This window comes from Triturus cristatus, chromosome 11 (genome assembly GCF_964204655.1).
Source record: "Triturus cristatus chromosome 11, aTriCri1.1, whole genome shotgun sequence".
NCBI classification, from domain to species: domain Eukaryota; kingdom Metazoa; phylum Chordata; class Amphibia; order Caudata; family Salamandridae; genus Triturus; species Triturus cristatus.
The window spans coordinates 655,710,183-655,737,468 of record NC_140594.1 but is presented as its reverse complement, the minus strand read 5'-3'; the positions used below and the strand labels follow the sequence as shown (position 1 = coordinate 655,737,468).

The 27,286-nt window shown below is 41.9% G+C and overlaps 1 protein-coding gene across 10 annotated transcripts in view; it reads left to right on the top strand.

Annotated features, from left to right (window-relative positions):
• Nucleotides 1-27,286, top strand: part of LOC146785255 (galactose-3-O-sulfotransferase 2-like) — a 306,791-nt gene that overhangs the window by 240,785 nt on the left and 38,720 nt on the right. For all 10 annotated transcript variants that reach the window (XM_085634195.1, XM_085634192.1, XM_085634198.1 and 7 more), the window contains one exon: nt 23,653-23,748. In XM_085634195.1, coding sequence (XP_085490321.1) covers nt 23,653-23,748 — 96 coding nt within the window. The remainder of the gene's footprint in view (nt 1-23,652; nt 23,749-27,286) is intronic.

Sequence of the window (27,286 nt, the reverse complement as noted above, 5' to 3'; positions counted from 1 at the left end):
AGGGCCCACACATGCAGAGTGTTTAGTCACGAGGCCTTCACCGACTAACGATATAATAAAATCTAATTCAACAGTTCATTTTAATGGGTGTGTCCAGGACGTGTCTGATTACATACATGTGTCCGATCAGGAATGCGAAACACAGCCCCACTGAAAGCGCCCTGTCCTGAGACATCTCTAGTGACATCAGGTATGGATACACATACAACCAGGTCCAATGCACCAGGGAAAAAACAAAAGAAAGCTAATAACAAATCTAAACCTGACAAGGGGGGGAAAGGGCAACCAGTTTTAGTCACTTTCAAAAATAATTATAATGAGGACTATCTCAAATTTTCTCTCAAAATAGATGGTCTTCAAAAAATATTTGCTGATGCCTTAGAGAATTTACTGACAAGGGTAACAGCTGTTGAAAACATTTTGAGGAAAGGTACTACTGATTGTCTTGATAAAGCCATGACAAACTCGCCGACTCTGGCAGCAGGTTTAAGTAAGGACTCCCTGCCACCCCAGGATAACCATTTAACCAACAGAGCCCTCAATACTGAGCCATATGCTAAACAAGGTCTATCAAAGTGCCGTAACAACAGACTAACAATGCTAGGTCGTAGTTCATCGATAGCATCTACAAGTAAAAGTACCGGCCATAGCTATAACTCTATAGGGGTAATCTCCCAACCAGATACCGGAATAAATACGACCATAGGCGCCCCCGTCTAATTAAGCAAGACGAGGAGGGTACTAGGCTGGATTTGCCTCCGACAGCCACTCCATACACCATTGTCTTGGTGAACGTTCCTCCCATGAAAGTCATACGAAACATGGGAAGTGCTAAGAAATAACGCTCTCTTTTGGCTCGGTAATAAAACAGGGCTAACAGAGGTCCTATTTTGAGAATTTAAAATTGCTGGAAGAGTTGGGTGGGTGGGGAGAAGAGATAAAATACTTCCAGGTGATTGCTTCGCTGTGACCTTCAGGATACCACAATTGATACATGAGATTCTCTCTAGATTGGGTAAGGACCATGTTATGACCAGGGACATTAATGTCTTACCTCTTGGTTATTTTTAACGCCCTTTGAATCATACACAGACGTATATCCTAAAGTGAGGGGTTCTCTTGGCATTCCCTTGTACCCACCTTGCATATCCACGTACAATAGATTTGGTATACTTCCCTCATTATAAGGCATCGATTGACTCGCTATTTTGGGTAGTCGAGTAGACCTAAATGTAGCTGAAGAAAAGACAATCACTGCCCTGAAATCAACCCAGCATGACTTGGTGGAACTTCCTACCAAAATTGCAAATGCCACAAATGATGCAAACACTCCCTGTTCCCCCGTCATTCTAGGCCACAAGCTGTTCAAAATAACAGTACAGAGCCGGATAGCGACAGCACTATACTGAACTTCAAGGGAAGGAAAAGAATGATAAAAACATCTCTGTCCCATCCCATAATCCCAGGCTATCGGTTGACTCTCATACCGGTACAGCTACGTATAATATCAGAAATGGGGACAGCAACCAGGGAGAGAGTAGTAAAGGTTTATGCAGAATCCTATTTTGGAATATGTCAGTTCTGCATGCTAAACTCTCCAATCCTGCGTGGACTGATTTTGTCAAAGCGTATGACCTATTATGCTTCCAGGAAACCTGGGTGGATAGTGAGTTGCATATCAATGACTATACAACATACCATACCCCAGCGGTACCATCTAGTCACGGGAGGAAGAAGGGAGGATTATGTATCTGCGTTTCCTATTGGTTGACTGAAGAAAAAAAATGGAATTTACAGTCTCAAACTCCCATTACCAGGTATTAAAATTGCACACTGACAACACACACTGTACTGTCCTTTTGAATTTCTATAATAACTGCTCAAAAGATCAGGCAGATTTGGTTTTAAAACAGCTACAGACGGAATTGTTTAATGTGCAAGTGGAGATTAACAAGGATATTTGTATAATCAGGGGAGGGTACTTCAACATAGCATAATGCCCACATTCGGAAAGAGGAAATTGTGGTCTAATAACAGAGGACAGGACTGATGTTACTCACTTTTCGCACTCCTTACTTGGGGACCACTTAAATACCACGAAGTATTCTGCAGATATGGGTTTTACCAATGAATTATGCTCACCTACAGTACCGTTCAGCCGTACTTTAAATGGACGGGGGTTGTGTTTCATTATTGATTATATCCTAGTGTCAAATAGATATTCAAGTAGATGAAGCAATTTTATAACACACCGCGTTGCTTTTAGCGATCACTTTCCTATTAGCATTACACTAGAATTACCAACTAACTCGTCAATTAGAAAAGTTAATACCAAACACATAGTACAGGACATCGCTATTGATAAATGTAATGGATACACTATTAAATGGTCAGGAATTGATTCTATAGCACTTGCTGAGACACTTTAACGCATTGTGAATCTGAATTCGCAGTTTGTCTCGATGAGACTCCTGCTGACTCGGATTTTCTTAACTCCTTTCTAAGCATATCATCGATGATTTTTAAAAAACTTAGCAGTTGAACGCAAAAAATAACGTATTGCTAAGACGGGCTGGTTTGATAATAACTGTTCTAAAGCCCATGCAGCTCTGAAAAATGTTCTACAAAAAACTGTTAGAGACCAGCTAGAAATTAAGTTGGCCAGAAAGGCATATAGAACCTCGCTTAAAGTCCATAAGGAGGCGTTTAGAACAGAAGCATAGCGGGCTCCAAACAGCATCTGAATTAAAAGACAGCACAGGCTTTTGGAAGGCTGTGAATGCCCCTTTTTTGGCTCCTAAAAATGTACCCTCAATTGAGATAAGTATCAGTGAGGACCAATGGGTGACACACTTTTCCAAGCTATATTCCAATTGCGTTAATAACATCTGTCATCATGAGCCGAAAACTGAAGCCCTGAATTGACTCCCTATAGATATTGATTTCACTGTGGAGGAAGTTATAGATGCAATTAATGCAAGTAGGGGAATGAACGCCCTGAGTGTGTTCCTATGGATTTATATAAATCTGATCCCTTCCTATGGGGCACACTTTTAATGACCGTTTTAAAAGCCTGCTGTAAGTAAGTATTTATCCTCACCTGGTCTGAGTCAATTCTTGTACCTATTTTTTAAAAAGGAGATCGTAATGACCCGGTATGTTATAGCCCTCTTTCACTTCTGGATACATTTGTGAAAGTGGCCGGCCGAATTGTTTTAAACAGATTGCAGACATGGGCCGAGGAGATGGGTATAATTACGGAACTGCAATACGGTGTCCGACAAGGTTTAGGTACCATTGAACAGGGCCTACATTTAAATTGAATTTGGGGAAAATTCATACAAGCCAAACAGGGAATCTTTTCCTGGCTTTTCTCGGCTTGAGTTCGGCATTCGACTGTGTTAGCCACCCCAAGCTTTGGTGCATCTTAGATGGTATGGGCATGGATTCCCAACGTATTCACTTTTTAAGGCTATTGTACCAAGATACGCAGGCCAGTGTTCGTTATGGCAGCGCAGGGGAGTGCAGTTATAAATTCCCTGTTTGAAAGGGGATAAGGCAGGGGTGTGTGCTAGCCCCATTTCTTTTTACTTTGTACATAAATGGGTTGGGCACAGTATTATCCAAGGAATGTCAGGACACCCCTCGAATCGATAATCGTCCTATCGCAGCGTTACTATATGCGAACGATGCCGTCTTATTATCCCGTACACAAATAGGGCTGCAAAGAGTTGTCATAAGTTTTGCTATTTTATGCCAAATCTGGCCCTCCAGGTTAACATAACTAAAACATATGAAATGAAGTGCAGTAAGAACAGTGTACAGTGCCGAGATGTTTTTATTAATAACAAAAAGCTGGAATTTACGAATTACTTTTCATACCTGGGAAGTGTTTGTGAGAAAAAGGGATTCGTGGGTAAAGGCTATAACATGGAAGAAATGGTTATTCGCAAAATCAACGTCAGCTTTGGTGAACTTTGCCAGGAAGCTGGGGAAACGACCTATTGTTGAATTGCTAAAAATGTACAATGCTAAATGTATTTCAACAGCCATATATGGAGCAGGAATCTGGGGCATTGCAGATGTACAACCCTTACAGTTAGTGGAGAACGTATTTTTAAGGTATCTTTTAGCGGTCCCTATTAGTACAGTCACATACAAATGCCATGCAGAACTTAAATTGCCGTACCTATCAGATATAATCAAAATACAGCCGGTCCTATTATGGCATAAGATCTGGTCTAGCCCCTCCACTGGCCTTAATCGTGACGTGATAAACGATTGTCTCAAACTCCATGGGGGGTCCCATATCCCATGACGTGATTATATCAAAACATTGTTTGCTGATTTGGGTTGCCCAGAATATTTTTCGAACCCAGCTAGCATTGCTATAGTTCCAAGGAAAGTCTTGAAGACTATCTGTATGGATTTTCTGGGTAATAACAGAATATCTCGAGAAATATTCAAATCATCTGTTAGAGAGAATCAACTGCTACTAATACAACCGGGGATTCAACCTTATCTTGCAAGCGTGAAGGGGAGTTATGCTAGGATGTTGCTAACTCACTTCCGCTTAGGCAGTTTTTATAGAATGATTGCGTTTCCTAATATGAATGACTGATCCCTATCTCTAGATCCTTGTCCCTGTGATGACATTTCCACCCAGTCTAATATACATGCTTTCTTTTTCTGCAAATTCTATGCTTTTTTGCGTAAAAGATGGATTCTTCCAATTCTAAAGAGGATGGGTTTGAGACAATGTCATCCTGCCTTTTTTAAACTACAACTTTTAGACGAAGACATTTTTATTGATTGTTTAGCTAAATACTTGAAGGTTGTGATTAGAACCAGAAAATCAATGCTATCTCCCTTGTTTTAATTGTTACATGATTCTGTTTTAATTCCAATATATGTATGGTTCTTTAATATATTTGACATAATGATTTCATTAAGTTATTAACATGTTTAATACTCTCAAATTATGTACGCATATGGACATACACATATGAATTTTATCTCTTTTATGTATTGTGCTTTTATGATTTAAGCGTTTAAATCGAATAAAGTTTGTTGATTCTGATTCTGAGCTTCATTACAATTTAATTTATTTCCAGACAAATTACCAATATGTACAACTTCTTGTTCTATAATATTTAAACTGGAATTGATAGACAGGTGCATCATATGTGTATACTGTTAGTGGAGAGCGGATTTGAATGTTTGGAATTGAAGGTATAAAAATTTGTAGTTGCTTGATATATGGCTCCATGTGGAGAGCGTATAAGGCGGGTGACTGCAGACATCCTTGCCTAGTCTCTCTGGAAATAGTTATTAAGGCAGATACAACTGATGTATGGTCATTTCTGCTGTATCAATCTGTTAAAATCAGAATTGATATTAAATTATCTTAGTAGCTCCCATTGCCAAGACACTTGATTGAAGTCCTACTCTGCATCTAATAATATGATATTTAAAGGTTCCTGTAGCACTTCAGCCCAGTCTTTCAATGTTCTTAAAGAGTTGGTATGTGGTGGTGTCTTTTCCAGGTTTGAATATATATTGTTCTTTTGGGACTAGTGTTGTGATAATACCATTGATCTTGGTGGCCAGAATTGGGGTATATTTTTGAATCTGCATTTAACAGTGATATAGGGTGGTATGAATGACAGTTGAGTAGATCTTTATCTTTTTTCACACAAACAACTATTATAGGTTCACGCCACTAAGAAGGCGAACAGTTGGTTATTTGAATGTTGTTAAATAATTCCAGAAAGAGAAGAGCAATATAGTTGACTAATAGTTTGTATATGTTGGTGGGAATATAATCAGGTCCCATGGCTTAACCGCAAGGCATGCTGGAAATGGCTTTTACAACCTCTATTAGAGTATATTGAGCATTCAGGGCCGCATTTCCTCTTGCATATAATTTAGGCAAGTAGGTTATTATTATTATTATTATTATTATTATTATTATTATTAAGGGACCTATAGTGTGTGCAGCTACCCCAAGGGGCAAGGAAGAGTAGGGGGATGTCAGAAAAGTGAGCTAAGTAGCGAGTTAAAGGAGCCAGGTCTTTAAACCCCTACAAAAACAAGAAGGGATGCAGAGTCTCTCAAAGAAGCTGGAAGGTAGTTCCACATTTGAGGACCTAAATAGGCTAAAGAACAACCTTTCATGTGGGACAGGTGGAATCTTGGTACAGTGAACCGAGTCTGTAGAGAGGATCTCAGAGGGTGGAATGGATGGTATAGATGGACCAGGTCCAGAAGATATTTGGGAGCCGTTCCGGATTTTGCCTTCAACATGTAGCATAACGCTTTAAACTAGATGCGATTAGCCACAGTAAGCCAGTGCAGCTCATGGGGAAGGCTGGAGGCTGAGGCAAACTTGGGTAACCGATAAAGAAGCCTGGCGGCTGCAGCCCATGCATGGTTGATTTGTCGGCTCCAAGTATAACACATTGCCGTAGTCCAATCTGGAGATGATAAGAGCTTGGATCACAGTCCTTTGTGCTGAGAAAGGGATCAGCCAAAGGATCTGTTTTAACCATTTGAGTACCGCGAAGTAAGTAGCAGTCACCTTGGCCACTTGTTGTTTCATGGATAGTGATTCATTCACAATGAAACCCAAGTTCTCAACCTTGCTTGAAGGTATAGAAGGAGTGCCTAACTCGACAGACCAGTGACGCGGTCCCCAGAGATCGGGCCTCTTTCCCAGAATCATGACTTCTATTTTATCCCTGTTGAGGTTGAGCAAGCTGTCATGCATTCAGAGAGATATCTTACTCAAACCCAAAATGAGTTCGGAAGACCCCTGCCCCTGCGCAGAGAACAGAGAGAAAATAATCTGAGTGTCATCATCGTAGGAGAAAAGAGACAGCCCAGAGGTTCCCACCACCTCCGCTAGCGGGAGGATGTATATGTTAAAAAACAGTGAGATCAGCACCGAGCCCTGCGGAACTCCTGAAAAAAGGACATGAGAATTGGACTTGGCAGAAGAAGTAAAAACCTGAAAGGATCGTTCCTTAAGAAAGGAGCAGAACCACTCCAGAGCCACTCCATCAAGACCAAACGCCATCTGCCTATCCAGAAAGATATGGTGAGACACCATGTCAAAGGCAGTGCTAAGATCTAATAGGATGAGTGCCACCGGTTCTCCCTCATCCAAGCGCTGCCTTAACAACTCAGTTACCCCCAAAAGGATGGATTCCTTACAGAAACCTGCCCTAAACTGGATTGGGAGGGATGAAGGAAATTCTGGTATTCCACAAAAGAGGTCAGTAGGCTATTAACATGTTTCTCCAGAATTTTTGGGAACATGGGCAGCAAAGAAATAGGATGAAAATTGGAGGAGTTAGTAGTATCCAGATTCATTTTCTTTAGAAGAGGAAGAACCATTGTGTGTTTCCATTTCTGGGGAACTGCCCCTTCATTCAGAGAGGTATTAAAAAGATCAAAAATCAAGGATAATAAGCAAGGGTCCAGCTGACAAAGCAAATGAGGCAGGGATCTAATGGAGAGCCTGATTTAATGGATTGGAGCATGCAATTAAAAGACATAATCTCCTAAGGAAGGCAGGCATTGAGTTTAGACGAAGGGCTAACAAAAGGCTGAGGGTTAGATTCATTAGTGAAAAAGAAATTCTGAGTGATTGCTAATGACTCAGCCTCATTCAATTGCAGTCTCTGTGATCGCTTGCTGGTCAGTTGGGAATGGATATTTTCAACTTTTTTGATGAAAAAGAGGGCAAGTTCCTCACATTGAATGTGGGAAAATGGAGGGGGGCTGATGACTTACAGGTGTCCGACAGTTCCTTCACCACCTTCAAAAAAGTTTTGGCACAGTTTTGAGCGTCTAAGATCTTTTTAGAGAAGAAATCGGCACAAACAGATTTGCAAAGCCCATGATATTTTTGTGGACTATTTTGTAATTAGTTTTTGAGTTTTCTGTGTAAGATTTCTTCCAGGGCCTTTTGAGGACCTTGCATTGTTTTTTCTCGGATTTTAGCATTTCATTGAACCAGGGGGCAGGAGGCAAACGCCGGCCAGAACATTTTACAGTGGCCGGAGACATTTTTCCACAGCCCACATAAGCCAGTTATGAATTAGAACCTTGTCCAAAATCGACAGTTGTTTAAAGTCTGGTCTGGTGTCATGAAGTACTTTATTGAGGGTTGGGACATTCACCTTAGACCAGCTCTTGGTTTTTGCCTTGGAGGCCGAATAAGAGGGAGAAAGGGACGATGCCGTTCTCAGCATGAAGGGCACTCCAAATTGGTCAGAGTATGGCCATCAACAGCCAACTCGCCACATTCATCGAAGAGCACAACATCCTTGACTCCTCCCAATCCGGCTTCAGAAAAAACCACAGTACAGAAACCGCCCTCCTCGCTGCAACAGACGACATCAGCACCCTACTGGACAAAGGAGAAACAGCAGCCCTCATCCTCCTTGACCTCTCAGCGGCGTTCAACACAGTCTCTCACCGCACCCTAATACGCAGACTCCACGATGCAGGGATCCAAGACAAGGCCCTCAACTGGATCTGCTGAGGCAGAACGCAGCGGGTCAGACTCCCCCCTTTCCTCGCTGACCCTACACCTATCCCCTGCGGAGTCCCCCAGGGGTCCTACCTCAGCCCTACACCCTTTAACGTCTACATGATTCCGCTCGCCCCCATCGTCAGAACCTACGGACTCAACATTGTGTCATACGCAGATGACACCCAACTCATCCTCTCCCTATCCAACAAACCCAATACCGCCAGACACAATTTTCGAGAAGGCATGGAAGCCGTCGCCAAATGGATGAAAAACAACTGCCTACAACTAAACACCAACCCCGACGCATGGAACGACACCTGGTGGCCCCCTGTCCTCGGAAGCCCGCCCATTCCCACACACCACGCACGCTACCTGGGAATCATCCTGGAATCCGAGCTCAAAATGGACCGCCAGATCAACTCCGTCTCGTCCTCCTGCTTCCACACCCTCCGGCTCCTACGTAAGACCTTCAAATGGATCTCCCTCGAACACAGAAAGACCATCACTCACGCCCTGGTCACCAGCAGACTCGACTACGGCAACACACGCTATGCCTGAATAAACAAAAATCTCACCCGCAAGCTACAGAACATTCAGAAGGCCGCCACAAGACTGGTCCTCGACCTGCCAAGACACTGCCACATCTCCCAGCACCTGCGCACACTCTACTGGCTCCCCATTGAAGCTAGAGTCACCTTCAAGATGCTCACCCATGCCCACAAGGCTCTCCACGACACCGGACCAGCATACCTAAACAGCCGACTCAAATTCCACGCACCCCAGAGGACCCTACGATCTGCCCAGCTCTCCTACGCTGTAGTCCCCCGCACCAGAAAGACCAGATCGGGAGGCTGATCCTTCTCCTTCCTCACGGCCCGAGCCTGGAACGCCCTGCCGCTCCACCTCAGACAGACAACATCTGCTCCCCATCTTCGCAAGAAACCTCAAAACCTGGCTCTTTGACAGACCCCCCCCCTTGATGGACTGGAGCCTGCTAACCCCCCCTTACGGGTGAGTAGTCACGCTTAACAAACACCTGATTGATTTTTTGATTGATTGATTGATTTATTGATTGATTGATTGATTGATTGATTGATTGATTGATTGATTGATTGATTGATTGATTGATTGATTGATTGATTGATTGATAATGGGCAGGGGGGGCAATAGCCAAGTCAGACAGATTGGAGAAAATTGGGACCAACAGATGACCTGCAACATGGTAGGACTGTAATTACACAGTTTCAAGTTACAAAAGTCTCAATATCCACAATAAGAGAAGTACTTTTGGAGCATTTGGGATCTTCCAGATGAAGGTTAATATCACCCAAGATCGTGAAATTAGCTGATTTTAGAATATGAGGAGCGGCTAAATATGGGAAGGAGAGAACTAAATTTCCAGCTTGGCCAAGGGAGAGATACACCAAAATATGAAAGAACGTAAATATAGGAGTAAGTGCAAGGGCAAAAAGTAATGCTTTGCAATTGGGGGCAGGGAAATCTTCAATTTTACATTTGATAGTATTTTTGAAGACAGTTGCCACACCGCTGCCTATCCTATGTTGCCTTTCCTTCCTGACAATGGATTAGTTAGACGGGGGAGCCGCCACAACATCCGGCGCCGAACCCTCATGGAGCCAGGTCTCTGAACAAACGCAGCGTCTGGTTGCACATCCTCCAAAAAATCTAAAATATGTAATTGATGTTTAGGCGGGGACCGACAATTAATATTGTAGAAGTGAAACTCATTAATGGCATTTGATAATCCCAAAGGTGTTACCGTAGCGGCAACCCTACTTTGAAGAGAATTTGGGCCACTATCAGAAAGCGAAGAGCTTTCGCTGTGCTCGTCCTATTTAAAAATATGTGAGCAGATACACTCACAACCGCTGCAGCCGAATAGCCCAGCCTCGACATCGATGGGTTGAGAGTTTGAAGAAGGATCCTGTCGTAGACTGAGGGGGGTCAGGGAGGAGGTGTGGGTTATCCTCCCACAGTTTGCACTGTGAGATGGTGGGGGGTGAGGGTGGGGTGGGAAGGGTACAAGCACAGGGTGATTATTGGGGGCAAAAAGAGGAGAGTTCATCTTGTGATTTTGATTAGCTGATCATGCCTGTGAAAGAATTTATGTGTAAAGTTGTTTAAACACTATGCAGTATATTTTGCACTTAAACTGCTATCTTCTGAAGTAATGGGGCTTGGGAAAATAGAAGGAGATGATATCTGAGAAGATCTTTGATGGGTTAAACATGACTTTAGCTGCTTTTGTTTGGAATGGGGAGGTTTCCCCCCTTTTTTTATAATGTATCTAAGGCCTCTATATTGTCTCCAAAGATGTTTAGCATTGTTAGGCATCTTGCACTTTACTTTACAAGGACACTTTAGGAAATCAATCTATGTTGCATTTGAAGGAATACTTTTAAGGGCAAAATGAAAGGTGTAGATATCGGAGGGGTGGACAATAGTTTTAGAACTGACTCTAGCCGTTTCTTAGATGGTTTTAGTCAGCATATATGCATTTGATTTTTTAGTGGAATTAATTCTCTATTATACATTTATGCAGCACTTTACTTGATAACGGGTTATGCGGAAAAGCAGAACAGGTTAAAAATATTTATGAAGGCTCTGCACTTTATTCTTTATGTGCACTTTAAGTAGTTAGCATATGTTAAAACATTTATTCCAGGGGTGTGTTTTGAGAAATGAGTTATTTAAATTCGAAATGGGACGAGATTGTAAATTGCTGCTGGTTTGTTTTCTAAGAGGTAATAATGCACCTTACTCTAATTAGAAGCGGACATTGCAGTATGTATGCACAGTGCACTTTAGACCACATGGTTCCTAGTATTATCCCCTGCTATACAGATGCATAGAGATTCCATATGTATTGTTGCTTTGAATGTTAATGGCCTCAATAACAAAATCGAAGTTTGTGCTATCGAAGAATGTGTGAGAGGCCCTGCCCCTGATATTGTATTGATTCAATAGATGCATTATAAGGATAAAAAAGAACCCAGATATAGTATGCTTAGGCAGTGGGCAGGTGATCAATATTTTTAAACAGCGAATGCCGCCCATAAGGGGATAGCAATTTTCGTTTGCAAATCATTCTCTTTTCAAATGACTTAATCTCAGACAGATAAAGAAGGCAGATGAGATCTTTATTAGCGGTCTGATTAACAATAATAGATTAACAATAGCTACAATATATGCACTGATAGAGGATAATCCTTCCCCAATGTTAGATCTTCACCATGCACTATCACCCATCCCTTGTGCGGTGATAAAGGGTGGTGATTTTAACTTTTTGCAAAATCCAGATTTGGATTCAACCTCTGCAAAACATAAACAAAATAAACCTGGGATGGCAAAGGCATTAGCTGAGTGCATGCAAAAGTTATATCTGATAGATACGTAGCGGGCAAAATTCCCAAATAAGAGAGAATATTCATGTTTCTCATCTAAATATAAGACTCAATTGGATTACTTTCTTACCTCCTGTAACTTAATATTTATAAATTGTGTGCATATTCAGATTGGTTTTCCGATCATGCTCTGGTAAAATTGGAAATAGCAGGGTTTGGAAGTTGTGAATTGCCAGGGAGGTGGTTTTTTAATAAGGTGCATCTCTGAGATGAAGACTGGTGCTCGGAAGTCTGTAACGAAATAAGCTGTTTTTTTCAAGTAAATAGAGACACAGCTAAAACAGAAAGTACCTGGGAGGCTTTTAAAGCCACTATTCATGCAAAGATAGTGCAATAAAACGCTCCCAGTAACTAGAAAGTACCCAAATAGAACTAGAGGTTCATCGGGCAAATGAACAATATAAGAAATAAGAATAGTAAAAACAAATTGACACTTATTCAAAGAACTATGCAAGATCACTTTTATACCGAGAGGGTACCCAGCAAATTCTGCATATCTCCCCAAAAACATATGAAGAGAACAAATTTGCTGGGAAAGTTTTAGTTTGGCACATAAGAGAGCAACAGTCCTGTAACAGGATTACATCCCTGGTAGATAAGGATATTAACATTTGTATTACAGAGGAAGCACAAATACAATGGAGCTTTTTTAAACATTACGAAGCTATCTATTCTGTCAGACAGGAGGTCAACATTTTAAAACTTAGGGATTTTCTAAGCAAGCTTCCAATCCCTAAACTGCAAATAAGTCATGTAAAGAGTTTGCTGGCAGATATTACGCTAAAAGAAATGGAAGATGCAGTGCAGTCATTAGCTAATGGGAAAGTATGTGGAGAAGAATTATATAAAAAAATTCAGTTTATTATTAAACCCTGAACTGGTGAAGTTAGCCAATTACATTTTAAAAGAGGGTGGTATATCTCCCTCATTTCAAAGGGAGGTTCTGGTTAGCTTTCCAAAAAAAATAATAATAAGGAGGATGTCAACTCATACAGACCTTTAAGCCTTTTAAATACTGATTATAAAATCAGAACTAAGATTTTGGCTAATATAATGAGTAAATGTATAGGGTCAATCATACATTCAGACCAGTGTGGATTTGTAACAGGTAGGCAGCTATTTTTAACACCACTTTTTAGTAGAGGCCTTAGATTATTTTAGCCAAATTAAAATCCCTGCTCAGGTCTTGTTATTAGATGCCGAGAAGGCTTTCGATCTGGTCTGCTGGGAAAGCCTTTTCTGCATTCTCACTGAATTCAGGCCCCCCACGAAGATCATTAGTATGACATCTAATTTTTTATAAAGTGGCCTCTGTACAAATAATTATTAATTCAAATAATATTGGTATGTGCAGAGTCAACAGAGGTACAAGGCAAGGTTGTCCTATGTCACCTATACTTTTCTCTCTTTTTATCGAGCCACTGGCAATCGCTATTCGCTTAAACAGCAATTTAACAGCTCCACTTCCAGAGATGATAAATATAAAAGTGTACGTGGATCATATAGCCTTGATTCTCAAACCTGACTTAGAGAGTCCCAAAAATATATTTGGGATTTTTTCAGGAATATCAACTAATTGGAGGGTATAGGATTAATAAAGCAAAAACAGAGATTCTGCTATGTAATACAGCACTCGACACTTTTAGCAACAGAATCTCACTCCGCAGCTAACTCTAGACCGAAGAGGTACCTTGGAATGAATGTTTCGGAAAATGTTATCGATTTATATGCTTTAAATTTGGACCAACTATTAAATAAGATAAAAGAGCTGTTTTTAAAATAGAATAAGTTACCATTGTCAATAATGGGTCGAGCTGCGTTGAGTCGTATGTCAATTTTACCCCTATGTAGTTTCTTATTTTCTGCTATTCTGAATGCAGTGCTGCTGAGATGCTTTTAAAGAATTGCAAGGTATGTTTTCGACTTTTCTATGGGCAAATAAAACACCTAGACTAGCTTTAGATATATTGTATAGACCAGTAAAGGAAGGTGGCTTGGCACTCCCCGATTTAAAAGAATATTATTTTGTGAATTTTGCACACACCAAATATAGACTAAATATATCCCTAAACATTAATAGGTATGATAATTTCTTTTTAGGTTTAATTTTTAAAGAATATGATATTAATAAGTTTAATGCGCCTGATGAAAAACCCTAAAAATGTCCGATTTAAAATCTTATAGTGGAATATTTAACGTAGCCGGCAATTCTTCCGACATTATGATATTCCCTTAATTAATGCTGCAACCCTTTTATCAGATGTGTATTTTAAGGTGGATCCTTTGGTGGATAAAATTAATGCGTCTAGGTGGCTGAGTGATGGCTATGAAAGGATCGGGGATTTTTTGGACGGGAATTGAAAAAACTGGAATGAAATAGAACCCAATATTAAGTACCATATAGAAATGATGCAAAGGTCCTTTGTTAGAATCAGGCATTTTTTACAGGACTTAAATCCCACACATATAATTGCAACTGTAGAACCGGTTGAGGAATTGATCGAATCTGACACTCATAGGACTATCAGCAGCCGGGTTTCCTTATTGCATAATTATGTTTGGTGAAACCTTATTGAAAAGTGCAAGCAAAATGGCAGTCCAAGAAAACCATCAGATATCTTTGCCAGTCTGGGATAAGATTAATAAGTTTAATTTCTCTTGGTTAAGGACTGCCAATTTTTAGCGAATGCAATTGTATACCAAGTGGCTTTTATATAGGGCTTCCGCCGTCCTTCATAGGATTAATATGGAATTCTTGGCAAACTTTTAGATGTAACGCAGAGGGAGGGGGTAGTTAGACACATATTATATGGTCCTGTCCAAGGATGTATAAGTTTTGGAATGAGATCAATCAATGATGCATGCACACACTGATATTGCAACAACCCATAGGCACACAGACAGCTGTGTTAGGATATTCACCTGAGCCAAAAGCCGATCCGCTACAAAAAAAAAAAACGTTATACTGTGGTCTTATTAGCTAGATCCTTAGACCTTCAAAAATGGCGATCGTGGGAATTCAAACATTTGAACATCTATGGTCAAAGTTGAACAGGATTAAGGAGTTAGAAAGGAAATATGCATTAAGATCCGGGTCACATTGGAAATTTCTCAAACTATGGCAAATATTCGACTAAGAGGGGTTTTTATGTAATGGCGTATATGAATTTATAGTGTTTATGTTTATCATATTCAGACTGTTTTTGCTGAGTCTTAATGCATGATGGTATTAATGCAATTGTGTAATTTTCTCTGATCATTCTCTGTATTTATGGACTTTTGTAATAGATGAACTCTACGGGTAAAAAACCCAATAGTTTGATTAGTTGAGCCTCACTGGCCCATCAATTTGCAGGAATGGGGGCGGGGCTGAGCACAGCCCCACTTGCACATGAATAGGCTTTATCCTGTCTCTAAACATTAGGCCTAACGGCTCTGTATTGTGAGTGTAGCCAGTTTGGAGGCAGGGCTGGGAAGGCAGGAAACTCCCTGAACTTCAAAGGATCTTTCTAGAAACTTCCAGAACGCCTTCTGGGAGCAGGGCACCAGGGTATAAAATAGGCCATTATGACCCACTATTTTGTTAACTACTTGACCTGTGGAAGAACTCTCAGAGAACTGCCTGCTGCTGTGCACTTGTACAAACAGCTGTGGTACTCGGAAGGACTGCTTTGCTGTCTAGAGCCTGCCTTGAAGCCTTAGAGTCCAGCCCTGCTGGAGAGCCCAACATTTTCACTTCACCCCTGGATTTCCAGAAGTGACTCCAAGGACTAGTTGTCTGGCCTCCTGTTCACAGCAACATAAAAGGATCCCACCATCTTGAACCCGCACCTGGCCACAGCCTGTGTGAGTCCTGAACCCCCAAGAAGTCTCCATCCACTGCTGGACCTTTTATTGTGGTGCTAATGATGCCCGTTTGGCCTTTTTCCAAAACTGAGGACATAGACAAAATTTGATTAAGAAATACCCTGCGAACCAAAAGGAGACTGGGTCCAACCTGTTTGCCATTCCGCCTGGGGTGCATCACCAGTTGGGTTGACCTTGCGGCATCTTCAGCTGCCTTCTTCTCCACAGCAGCAAATCCATTTCAGCAGTCCTTCGCCAGAGGGGTATCAGACATCTGGGAACTCTCTTTGACTCAGCCTCGTGCTTCGTCCCTCTGGAGAATTTCAACTTTCATCTCGACGGCTAAGTCTGAAGGTAAACATTTTCACCATTGCTTCGCTCCGCTGCTATCCGATGACAATGCTCCCTCATCGGACACTCCTGCAGCCTTTGGTCAATGAACTTCTACCTTTCAGTCACTTTTTCATCAAAAAGTTTGTAAGTACATAGGTAAGCACTGACCAGGTCCAATCCACTTCTTCTGTCCGATCCGCACTACATCGCAGTCTGCCTTAACTTTTCACTTTACCTCGGTCAAACGGAAACCATATACACTCAGTTGGGTCTTTTATCTTTTAGGCGCTACTTTAAAGTTTCTTCTTTACAAATTCATAACTCCGGTTTCACTGATTGGATTTTTATTGTTTTGGTTATTCTATTTTCCGAAATTGGTGTGGGATTTTTCTTGTGTGTGTTTTCAACTTATTACTGTTTGTGGGCTGCATAAGTACTTTACACGTTGCCTCTAAGTTAAGCCTGAATGCTTTTTGTGCCAAGTTATCAAGGGTTAAGCAGAAGTTAATTTAGTGACTTTTTGTAGTTCACCCTGCAAAGAATTGAGGCTGTTGCTTGACCAGGGCTCACACCTAGTCAACCAACAACCTAATTTCTCACAGTTCCCATGTGCTCTTAAGCAAAGCTTGTGCTATAAGAAGTAGGAAAAAAGGAAAAATTGTGTTGGAGTGCCAATCAACCCTGATCAGTTTATGTGTTAGGCCTGGTAAATACAGGGGATTTATCAGATGATGATTGAACAGTTCAATGTTTGGTTGAGCTAGTAGCAGTGTTCCTGCTATAGTTTCTCTCTTTGGGTGATCAATCGAGTCAGTCAGTCAGTCAGTCATAATAGCTTTATTCGACAAATAGTCATGAAAGCTGAATCCAGTACAAAATATATGACCAAAGTATACAAAGCTGTTAAAAGGGAAATTTACCACCAATATATATATTTAAAAAAACAGAGAGATATATAAAAACAACAATAAAAGTTCATATGCTCCTCTCAAGAATATATACATATATACAAGGGAGACTTTTTACATTTAAAGCTTTAAAACATTAAAATATGAGGAAAACAAGAACCCCGACATTATATTAGCAGCCAAGAAAAATAATGAATACAACATACAATATACATTAGCTATAATGCCGCAATCGCATTTGATCTTATAATCCATGCCCATCCTAGAAATTTAGCTAGGGCTATAACAAGTGGTGACCATGTTTCAGTACGGATTAATCTAAGTGCTACCTCACACTTTCGAGTACCCAGAACTCTACAGATTGGGGCCAGCCATGTGTGCCGTGGAACTGTGTAAGCAGAACACACAAATAGCAAATGGGCAAGGGACTCCAAGTTTGCATGACAAATGGGGCAAGAAGTGTCATCTGCTATGCCCCAACTTGCAGTGAAAGACTTAACAGGTAACGTGCCCACTCTCAATTGGAAAAAGAGCTTTCTATCGTGAGGCTTCGTAATGATGTCCCAGTAAGATTCTAGCTTTTGTGTTGGTTTAGCCACTAAGAATTGGCCCGTTAATGTCAAGAGATCACTATTCCTGAAATGTTGCCAACCACCCATCCAAAATATCTTTCCTTCAGTTGTGCTTTAGAGGGAAATGGAGTGTTTTCAGGATTCTCCCAAAGAGCAGCCATGCCAATGTTTACTAGTATAGACCTAACATTCTGTAACCATTGGATTTTCTTGTAACGATCTGCTCTTATTAGATCTTTTAGGCCCTCAACATAGCGTGTCAATTCAGGAGTTGACCAATCGAGTCTATTCAGGCATGAGGTACTGAGATGGTGTCCTCTCATTGGGGAGCCAATCAATCATAAAAGAGGAGGTTCAATCACAGAAGTAACGTTGTTGAAACCGATAATTTAGGATTTTTCCATGTCTCTCCTGGGGCGGAGTTGATCATTTGATCTGACTATTGGTTGTATTTGATGAAATGCACAGTACATTATTGTTACGTGGTCACCAGCCAACATTTTATCAAGGTGATCCCTAATAATCAAAAGTGATATGAGAAGAAATAATAATGCCTATGCATGTGGGGGTATGCCTGTGCAGATGGGATTATGGCTGTGCTTATGATGATTTTGGCTAGTCATTTGAGGCTGGTTCTGGACATGTGATTGGTGTAACAGGGCATATGATGATGCCTCACCATTGTACAGGAGGCTGGCATTTGGTGCTGGGCCTAGGAATTTTATGGGTGTGCCTAAACATTTAGATTGTGTCTGGGATTTTAATGCTGGAATTCAGTTTATGAAGTTAAACGTTGGCCAATGTGGGCATTCCAAAGGGTCAGTGATCCCCCCCACCCCGGGCATAGCATGGTAGTAGTTCCCTAGAGTAAAGATAAACGCTAATCTAGAATTTGTTTGATTAGTACAGGTTTTGCTGTTGTATCAGTCTTGCCTATATTATGGGGTTTGTTATCTTCATTGATATCTGTTTTGTGGTCAGTAGTTTCAAAGGGCACATGACATTATGTTTTGTGATTGTCATTGGACATATGCCATTTCTGTTACCCCAGGCATTTTGGTTACTTGAATACCATGATCGTAAACCATAATCGCTGGAAAAATTACTAACATAACATTGCACCCAACTGGGATCACTCCTGCGCTTAGTGAGATAAATACAATTCAGAATTCTACCCTTTCTTTCTATTATGTTGACATTTCGTAAATGAACTGTCTGGAGATGTGCCCGACAGACAGCCCAGCCTTGTTTGCCCTATTAGCTGCAGATAGGTGTTCTTGTCTTTAAAGTGTAGGTATAGGTCCTACACAGTGGTACCTGCATACTACACAAGCATACTACACATTGCACAAAGGTAACAGAAATGTTTATTGTGTAGTGTAAGTAATAATTGCATAATCCAAGATGGCTTCTGGCCATACATTTATCATTTTGTATGTTCAGCGAACACGTCAGGGTACTGGTGGTTGGTTCATAATGAAAATGTATAGTTTTTTACTTATTGATACGCATGAGTATGACATTCGATTGCAATCCAGTAATTGAATAGAACATTTAAGAGGTTCACTAAAGATAAAGGTAAACCCAGGGTCTCTGGAGAGCTACTAAAATAATAGGTATGCTATTTTTATTTCTGACTAGGACAACATTGGCTCTTTTCAGATGTTAATAAAAGATAAGGGACACCTCAGATGGCATTTTCATTGTTTTTGATGAAGAATGCATGACGTAGGTACGTTGTATGTTGTGCCATTTTCTAATGACAGTGTTGGCCCTAGTCCCTTAGACTTTCCTGGGGGCAGTCCTCCAAACTGGCCAAATCCCTTTTGGACCTGGCTCCAGCACCTAGAGGCTCCCACTGAGCTCTCCTCTCTGTCTTCATCTCTCTCTCCCTCCTCACCATTTCTTTTTCATCTGTGCCCTTCTCACCTCTGCTTTCTCTTGTATTTAGTCATAAATGCTCTGATTTCCTTTTCCTTGTGTATGTACCAATTTTGCCTTACTCTTGTGTTTGTACCAATGTTCTTGGCCTTTTTCCTTGTTTTGTGCCCTTATGCTGACTTTCCTTATTTTGTGCCAGTGTTTTTCATTGCTTTTATCTTTGCCATACTGTCCCATTTGTGCCCTGTCTGTGCCCTTTCAGCATCTCCCTCCCTCAACAACACTCCCTAATTACTCCTCACCGTGTACCTTTTCTGCTCCATTCCGTTCCCACCTCCCTGCTCCCCTCCCAGCCCCACCCACCACCTCTTGTGCTTATCCCTTTTCCAGGACCTACTTAATGGCAGTTGCAGTGCAGACGCTTTGCGGCAGCACACTGGTTCTCTAACTGTGCTCCAAAGGCAAGCCTGTCTGCACTCATCCATGCCTGGACTGTCCCCAGCACCAGAAACCCTAGTCCTCCCCTGACCCACTGATATCACCCCGCGCTCCTCCATTCCCTCACCCCAAACACCGCTCTCCATTCTGATGCCATGTCACAACATGGAAGGAGCTGTCATCTGCACATCCTTCCCTTTCACCTGCACCACCACCCCACTACTCCTACACTCACCATAACAACAACACCAACAGCATCCAACACCCCACACAATCAAGTTACCACATACCAACATCCACCTACACTCTAATCCTTGATATTGTGCATGCTTCTCAGCACCTGCTCATTCAGCAACCACTCCAAGGAGGTCTGAGACCTAAAGGACGATGTTGATCCAGACCTTCTTTTTCTCATCAAAACATTGCTAACCACAGCAGCAACACCAGACATTGCTGCAACCATCCTCACCAGTTACAAAATCATTAAGCAAGACCTTCAACACATTCCAGGAGGAGGGATCACCATAGAATTCAATGACCCCATCAGCTGCACCACCAACCCAGAATCTGGAACCGAAAACATAAAACAAATCAACTTCAAACTGCAAATCACAGCCAACTTCACCCTGATGAGAACCCTAGTGGTACCAACCCCAGTACCCCGAGCCAGCTTCACCAGCAACTTTCTGGAATTCATCACCCCTCTAATCATTGATTCAACCAATTACATCCTCTTAGTAGGAGACCTCAATTTTCAACTAGAAGACCTGGCTGACTGCAGCTCAATTGCAATCTCGAAAGCCTTGTAACCTCAGACTCATCCAACATGTCTCAGCCACCACCCACTTACTGGGCCCCATTTTTACCTCTCTTAATGGTATCATGATCAACACACACACTCCCATCACCTGAACTGAACACACCATTGTAAGTTTCTCAATCAACATATCCCCACCAAAGAAGAACCACCATGCCCTGACCGCTGACAATAGAGCAACATATCTGAGGTGAATTGGGCTCCCCCCACCCACAATAAACAACCATATGTCACAGGGCACCCATTCAGCAACATCAACAACTTCAACACCTGGATAACAGCTTGCACCTAATCCCTAGCCTGTCGAAAAAGAAGCCAAGTAACAAGAACGCAAATGCAAGCCAGCTGGTACATGAAGGAACTCAATATGACCAACCAGCACTACAAGCAACTTGAATGGAGGAGGAGAGAGACCCCAGAATAATCAGAAAAAAAGTATTTAAATCCATCTGAAGGTTGTACCACCGGCAAATCAAAAGGAAGACCCTAACTAAATGCGTCAACAACAACTCCAAGAGCAGCAAAGAAATCTTCGCTATCATCAAGGACTTGACCACAACAGCAGCAAGCATTAGCACCATTACCCCAAACCTAAGGACTGTGCAACGACCTGACAGACTTCAGCTGCAAACAAATCACAGCCATGTACACCAACTTGGGCCCACAATGGCACCTCATCATCCTTGCAATTAGCACTCAGCATTGGACACAGACAACACCCAGACAACATTGAACCCAATCACCACAGAGGAAACCACAGCAATCAGGAAGAGCATCCACTTCAGGGCCCCATCTGACCATTGCCCCTACCATGTCTTTGACAAAGGTTCTACCCCCATCAGCAGAGCCCTCACCCTCACCCCCATCCTCAACACCTTCATCGATGCAGTCACTTTCCCGAAAGCCTGGAAGCATGCGGCTGTCACAGCCATCCTAAAGAAGCCGTCAGCAGACCTTGCCAAACTCCCGAACTACAGATGTATCGCCCTCCTAACATACCCTGCCAAGGTCCTATCAACAGATGCCCCACTGACAATCTTGTCAACCACCAGCTTGCTGACACCACGCAATCAGGCTTCATGCCAAACTACAGTACCGAGATAGCTCTTATCACAGCAACAGACAATATCTAGGTGATCCTTGGCAGTGAAGAAACAGCAACCCTCCTCCTACTTGACCTCTCTGCAGCCTTCAACACATTCTCCCACCCCACCCTGATCAGGCAACTTTACTAGACAGGCACCCAAGGACCAGCCCTCCAGTGGATCTACACCTTTCTTACTGGAGTGACGCAAACAGTGAACGTGACACCATACTTTTCAGAAGCCCAGAAACTCATTTGAGGAGTCCTCACTCAGGCCGTTTATCAACATCTACAGGAGGCTACTGGTAGATGTCATCTGTGCACACAATATCAACATACTGACCTACACCAAAGACACACAACTGAACACACAATACCTAGAAAAACTTCTACTCTTGCATGGCCGAAGTGTCCACCTGGATGAAGTCCAACTGTCTCTAACTTAATGAAGAGAAGAGCAAAGTGATGATATTTCGAAAAGAAGCCTTGCTGAGGGACTCTGCCTGGTGGTCTCTGGTCGTCGGACCCCCCTGCACCACCAGCGCTCCATCAAGAAACCTCAGGATTATTTTTCAACAGCAAGCTGAACATGCCCGCCTCAGTAAACGCTTTTCAGAAGCCCAGAAACTCATTTGAGGAGTCCTCACTCAGGCCGTTTATCAACATCTACAGGAGGCTACTGGTAGATGTCATCTGTGCACACAATATCAACATACTGACCTACACCAAAGACACACAACTGAACACACAATACCTAGAAAAACTTCTACTCTTGCATGGCCGAAGTGTCCACCTGGATGAAGTCCAACTGTCTCTAACTTAATGAAGAGAAGAGCAAAGTGATGATATTTCGAAAAGAAGCCTTGCTGAGGGACTCTGCCTGGTGGTCTCTGGTCCTCGGACCCCCCTGCACCACCAGCGCTCCATCAAGAAACCTCAGGATTATTTTTCAACAGCAAGCTGAACATGCCCGCCTCAGTAAACGCTGTTGACATGACCTTCGTCCACACCCTGAGGATGCTCAAAAAGATATTCAAGTGGCTACCCAGCAACACCAAGAAAGTTGTCAACCAAGCCCTACTCACCAGCAGACTGGACTACAGAGACACTCTCTACGTGGGAATCACCAACAAACTCACAAAAAGACGCCTGGCTGTCCAGAATGCAGCAGCCAGACTGGTACTCAACCTACCATACCCATCTGCCATCACACCACACCTAAAGGAACTACACTAGCTCCCCTTACAGAAGTGTGTGCAGTTCAAGCTTCTTATCTACCTATACAAAGAAGTACACAACACATGTGCAGATCTTCAATCAAGCTTACCTGAACATCGGCATGAAGTTCCATCAAAGGAAGTTTGATGGAACTTCATGCTGATGTTCAGGTAAGCTGCACCACTACTCATCTGCTAATCCGAACCTTTATTAGTGTCCTAGCCACATATATTCAAAAGCAGATCAGGAGGTTGTGCCTTCTCACGCATCACTCCTAGAAGCATGGAACAAACCCCCACACCACATTAGAGCCTCCTCATAGCTTCTTGAATTCTGCAAGAAGTTGTAAATCTGGCTCTTCGCATAAGGCCCTCAAGCTCCTCCTATACACCTGCAAATTGCCACGATGCCCTCAACAGAACATGCATGGCATGACATAACAGTACACCTGTTCTCGTGTTTATTTGCATAGAGAACTGCCTCTTCCAGTTGCTGTTATTAGGACGGTAACAAGTATAACTATGCCATGCATTTTTCCAACAGACATGGTAGACATATTTATAATTTCCTATTTTGAAAATTTTCCAGGGTTCCCGGACTTCTCTACATACTCTGCATCCTGCTAGGATTCACACTGAGAGAACAAGTCATCTTACTGAATGCAGTTTATCAGAGACACATGAGGTAAAGTACTTTTGTGTACATTATAAAACCAATTAAAGTCAACTTTCAGAAAGCTAAATTGAAAGACCTTTTTTGATCTCAAGAACAGATATGGCTGTCACTGTCTTGGTTCACACTTCAGAAGCAAGGAGTCGGTACTAAAGTCAATTCATGGCATAGTCTGTGTTTTAATTGTTCATTTCCTTGTAGCTCCCAACCTACAGAAGAGCGCCAAGCTACATAATCTAATTTATATGACATGATCAAAAGTTGTTCACCTACTCGGGGGCAAGCATGTGATTCTAATGTATATTTTTGGTAAAGTATGTCATCAGAATAGGCCAAGGTATGGAAATGTATTTGCTTAGGCTAAGACACTGGAAAAACTCCCCCCCCCCCCATCTGGTGTGATGCACTAAATAGTGTAATGAGGTCTCCTTTAAAGTCTCTGTTTTTACCTAACAGGCGCAAACAGACAGCCAGAGAGTTGAGGAAACAATACTAATGCTATGGCTGTATATTTGAACAAGCATTGGTAAAGCATTGGCAAAGTAGATTCACTTATTATAGTATTTCCTTATTGATTGGTGAGCTTATGAGTGTGATTTTGTGGAGGGGTGAGTGGGTGAATTTGATAATAGGCTAACGGTTCGCTGCATGCATGACTGAGGTCTTGGTTAAGCATAAGGTGAGTTCATCAATGGATGCATGGATGAAGTTAGTGTATTGATGGGTGGCTGGGTAAATTAGTAAGTGCATACATAGATGTGAAAAGGTTGCACAAACCATACAGCTTGAATGTACAAAAGCAGTATTAATAGTTTTTAAAAGTGTCAAGGATGTCCAATATTACTGCGGGCAAGCATTTCACTAAGGCTGCGCCCAGTGCCACCATAAATGCAGACCATCCATTTACATAAATGATCAACATCATTATGCTAGAGCAAGCATTAAACTAAGGGGTTTTCAAAGAGTGCCTACAATAAGTCAACAATGAATGCTCTCATGACAGTGCAGGAACTACACAAGAATGGATGCCATCTAGCCAAGAATGTCTACCATATGTCAGAAACTACCACCATTACTCCTTTTCATATGTGGCTTATCACTCAGCAATCCTTAATGCATATTCAACATTGTAATATTCTTCATTAATCCTAGTTCCATGTTTAGATTTGCCCCATTAATCAGTCATTTCTAGTGCTGGTTTGAATTTGCAGTATCACTCAATAGCCCTTAGGTCCCTCTGAGGATGCCTCTTGAGGTCCATCTGAAGACATGCAAAAGGGGTCAGTACCTCATGCCTTTACTATAGATTACTCTCAAATCGGCAGAAGGGGTAGCACAGTACCACAGGCCACTAGTGTTTACGATGAACTCAGTACAAAGCGTACAGTACCTCAGGTCATTAGTAGAAGTTCCTATAAAGAGAACAGAAGGGTCTAGTATCATATATGGTTGCCAGATAACCTGTTCACTAAGAAGCCTATTCATACTGTATGTCAGGAAAAAAACTGATGCATGTTTTTACTCCCATTTTGTAAGATGCTATGGGATGGTCTGGGACAAGGAACAAATCTTGCAAACAAAACAAGTTATGTTTTCTTTATTCTGTTTCTATTGCTTCATAAAGCATTGAGTAAAGGAGTGGACTGTGGAGCTAGGACAGTCCAGAGTAACTTTTTAAAGGAACACCAAGGAACTCCAGGGACAGGTACATTGAAGAAGTTGGAATCAATGGTCTAACAGAGGTTGCATTTATGGCCCGTGGTTGTGCTTCATGTAATTATCATACACATACTCTCTTACAAACTTTACACTATACATGTCTTCATTAAAGAACACCATCATGTACACAGATGTGCTAAACAAATCCATGCCTGCAAGAAAACTCGTCCTGAAGCAGCAGTATTTGTGAGCGGAGACAAGTGCATGCAAGGTGGAGCATAAAGATACCTACAATCTTTTGTATGAAAGATGTGCACCCAAAAATCAGTCTCACAATCATGCCTTCTGATGATTATTTTATTCATTCCCCCCAGCACCTTGATACCCTTACAGGTGAGCAGTCACGCTTTACAGGACACTTGATTGATTGATTGTCTTGAGAGCAGTCTTTAATATTTGTTGTGCTACTGAGTGTGTGTAAATTGTTATTTGTGTTATGATGTGGTTGCAGTTTATGGTATGTAGTTTATGGATACATAGGTGCCTACAGTGAGGTGAACTGCTAAAATAATTCCTAAAAATGTACAAGCATGGATGTCTAACTCCATTCAGACTATGAGTAGATGTTGGGGGCAGAGTCAGGACTATTTCTAGACACAGGCTACATAGACAGTAGACTTGGTAGTTTTAGCAGAGCAACACCAACATAAGGCTATGCAGAGTTCAGCAGCTGGTTAGGAGCAGCGCATTTCAGAACAAGCACTGGCAAAGCACATAGAGCTGGGCTTTTTCGTACTTATCCAAAAGAACAATGTCTCTTACATGCATGCATACTTACACTTTTTCTCAGACATACACATTATCGTCACATACATGCAGTGTTCTTTGCACACACAAATATATAGGAATGCTGTGGAGGAGGAACTCCTGGTGGCAGAGGAAGTAGTAATGATGGTAGTGCTGGTAATAATAATGGTGGAGATGGTATTAGTAGTGGGGCTTGTGATCATAGTTGTCATACTTATAGTAGTTATTTGGGGGGGATTGTATAGAGCAAACTAGACCCAAAGGTATCACAGCGCTTTGCATGAGCCCCATTTGCGTTACAGATGGACGTATTCTTTTTTGTTAAGAATGGTGAGAGTAATTGATTTGCCCACGATCACAAGATTTTGAACGTCCCTGCCGAGACTAGCACCCGGTTCCCCAGATCCAAGGTCAATGACTCTAGCTTTAGACCGACTGATGGTGGTGATATTGCTAGTGTCAATTATGGTGCTGGTGTACTACTGAGGAGAATGTTAGAGATGGGGAATATAGTGATGAGGATGGTGGTAGCAGTGGTGGTAGTAGTAGCAGTGGTGATGCAGCAAGTGGCAGTATTACTACTGTTGGTGATAGTGGCGATGTTGATTAGAATAGTTATATTGGTGATATGATAGTGTTTGCGGTGGTGTTAGTTGCTGTGAAGATATTGATGATAAGGGCAGTCTTGGTGGTGGTAGCAGTAGTGGTGGTGATAGTGGCAATAGTGATAGTAAAAGGGGAAGTCAAGATAGTGGTGGTGCTGGAAATAACAGTGGTGTTGGTGATAACACAAGTGAGGGTGTTGATTGTAATGATGACAATGCTGGTGATGTTAATGGTGGTAGGGGTGGGGGTAATGGTGAGATGGTATTGAATTGGAAATGGTGTTGCTGATAAGCCTGGTAATGGTGTGTGAAAATAGTGATGATGGTGATAGTGGTATTGGTGATAATTCCGATGACAGTAGTGTTGTTAATTATCCTGGTATTATTGGTAAAGATATTGGTGATGGTGGTAATGGTGTGGTAATGGTTTTGGTGGTGGGGTAGTGGTAATGGGAATAGTAATGGTGAAAGATATTGTA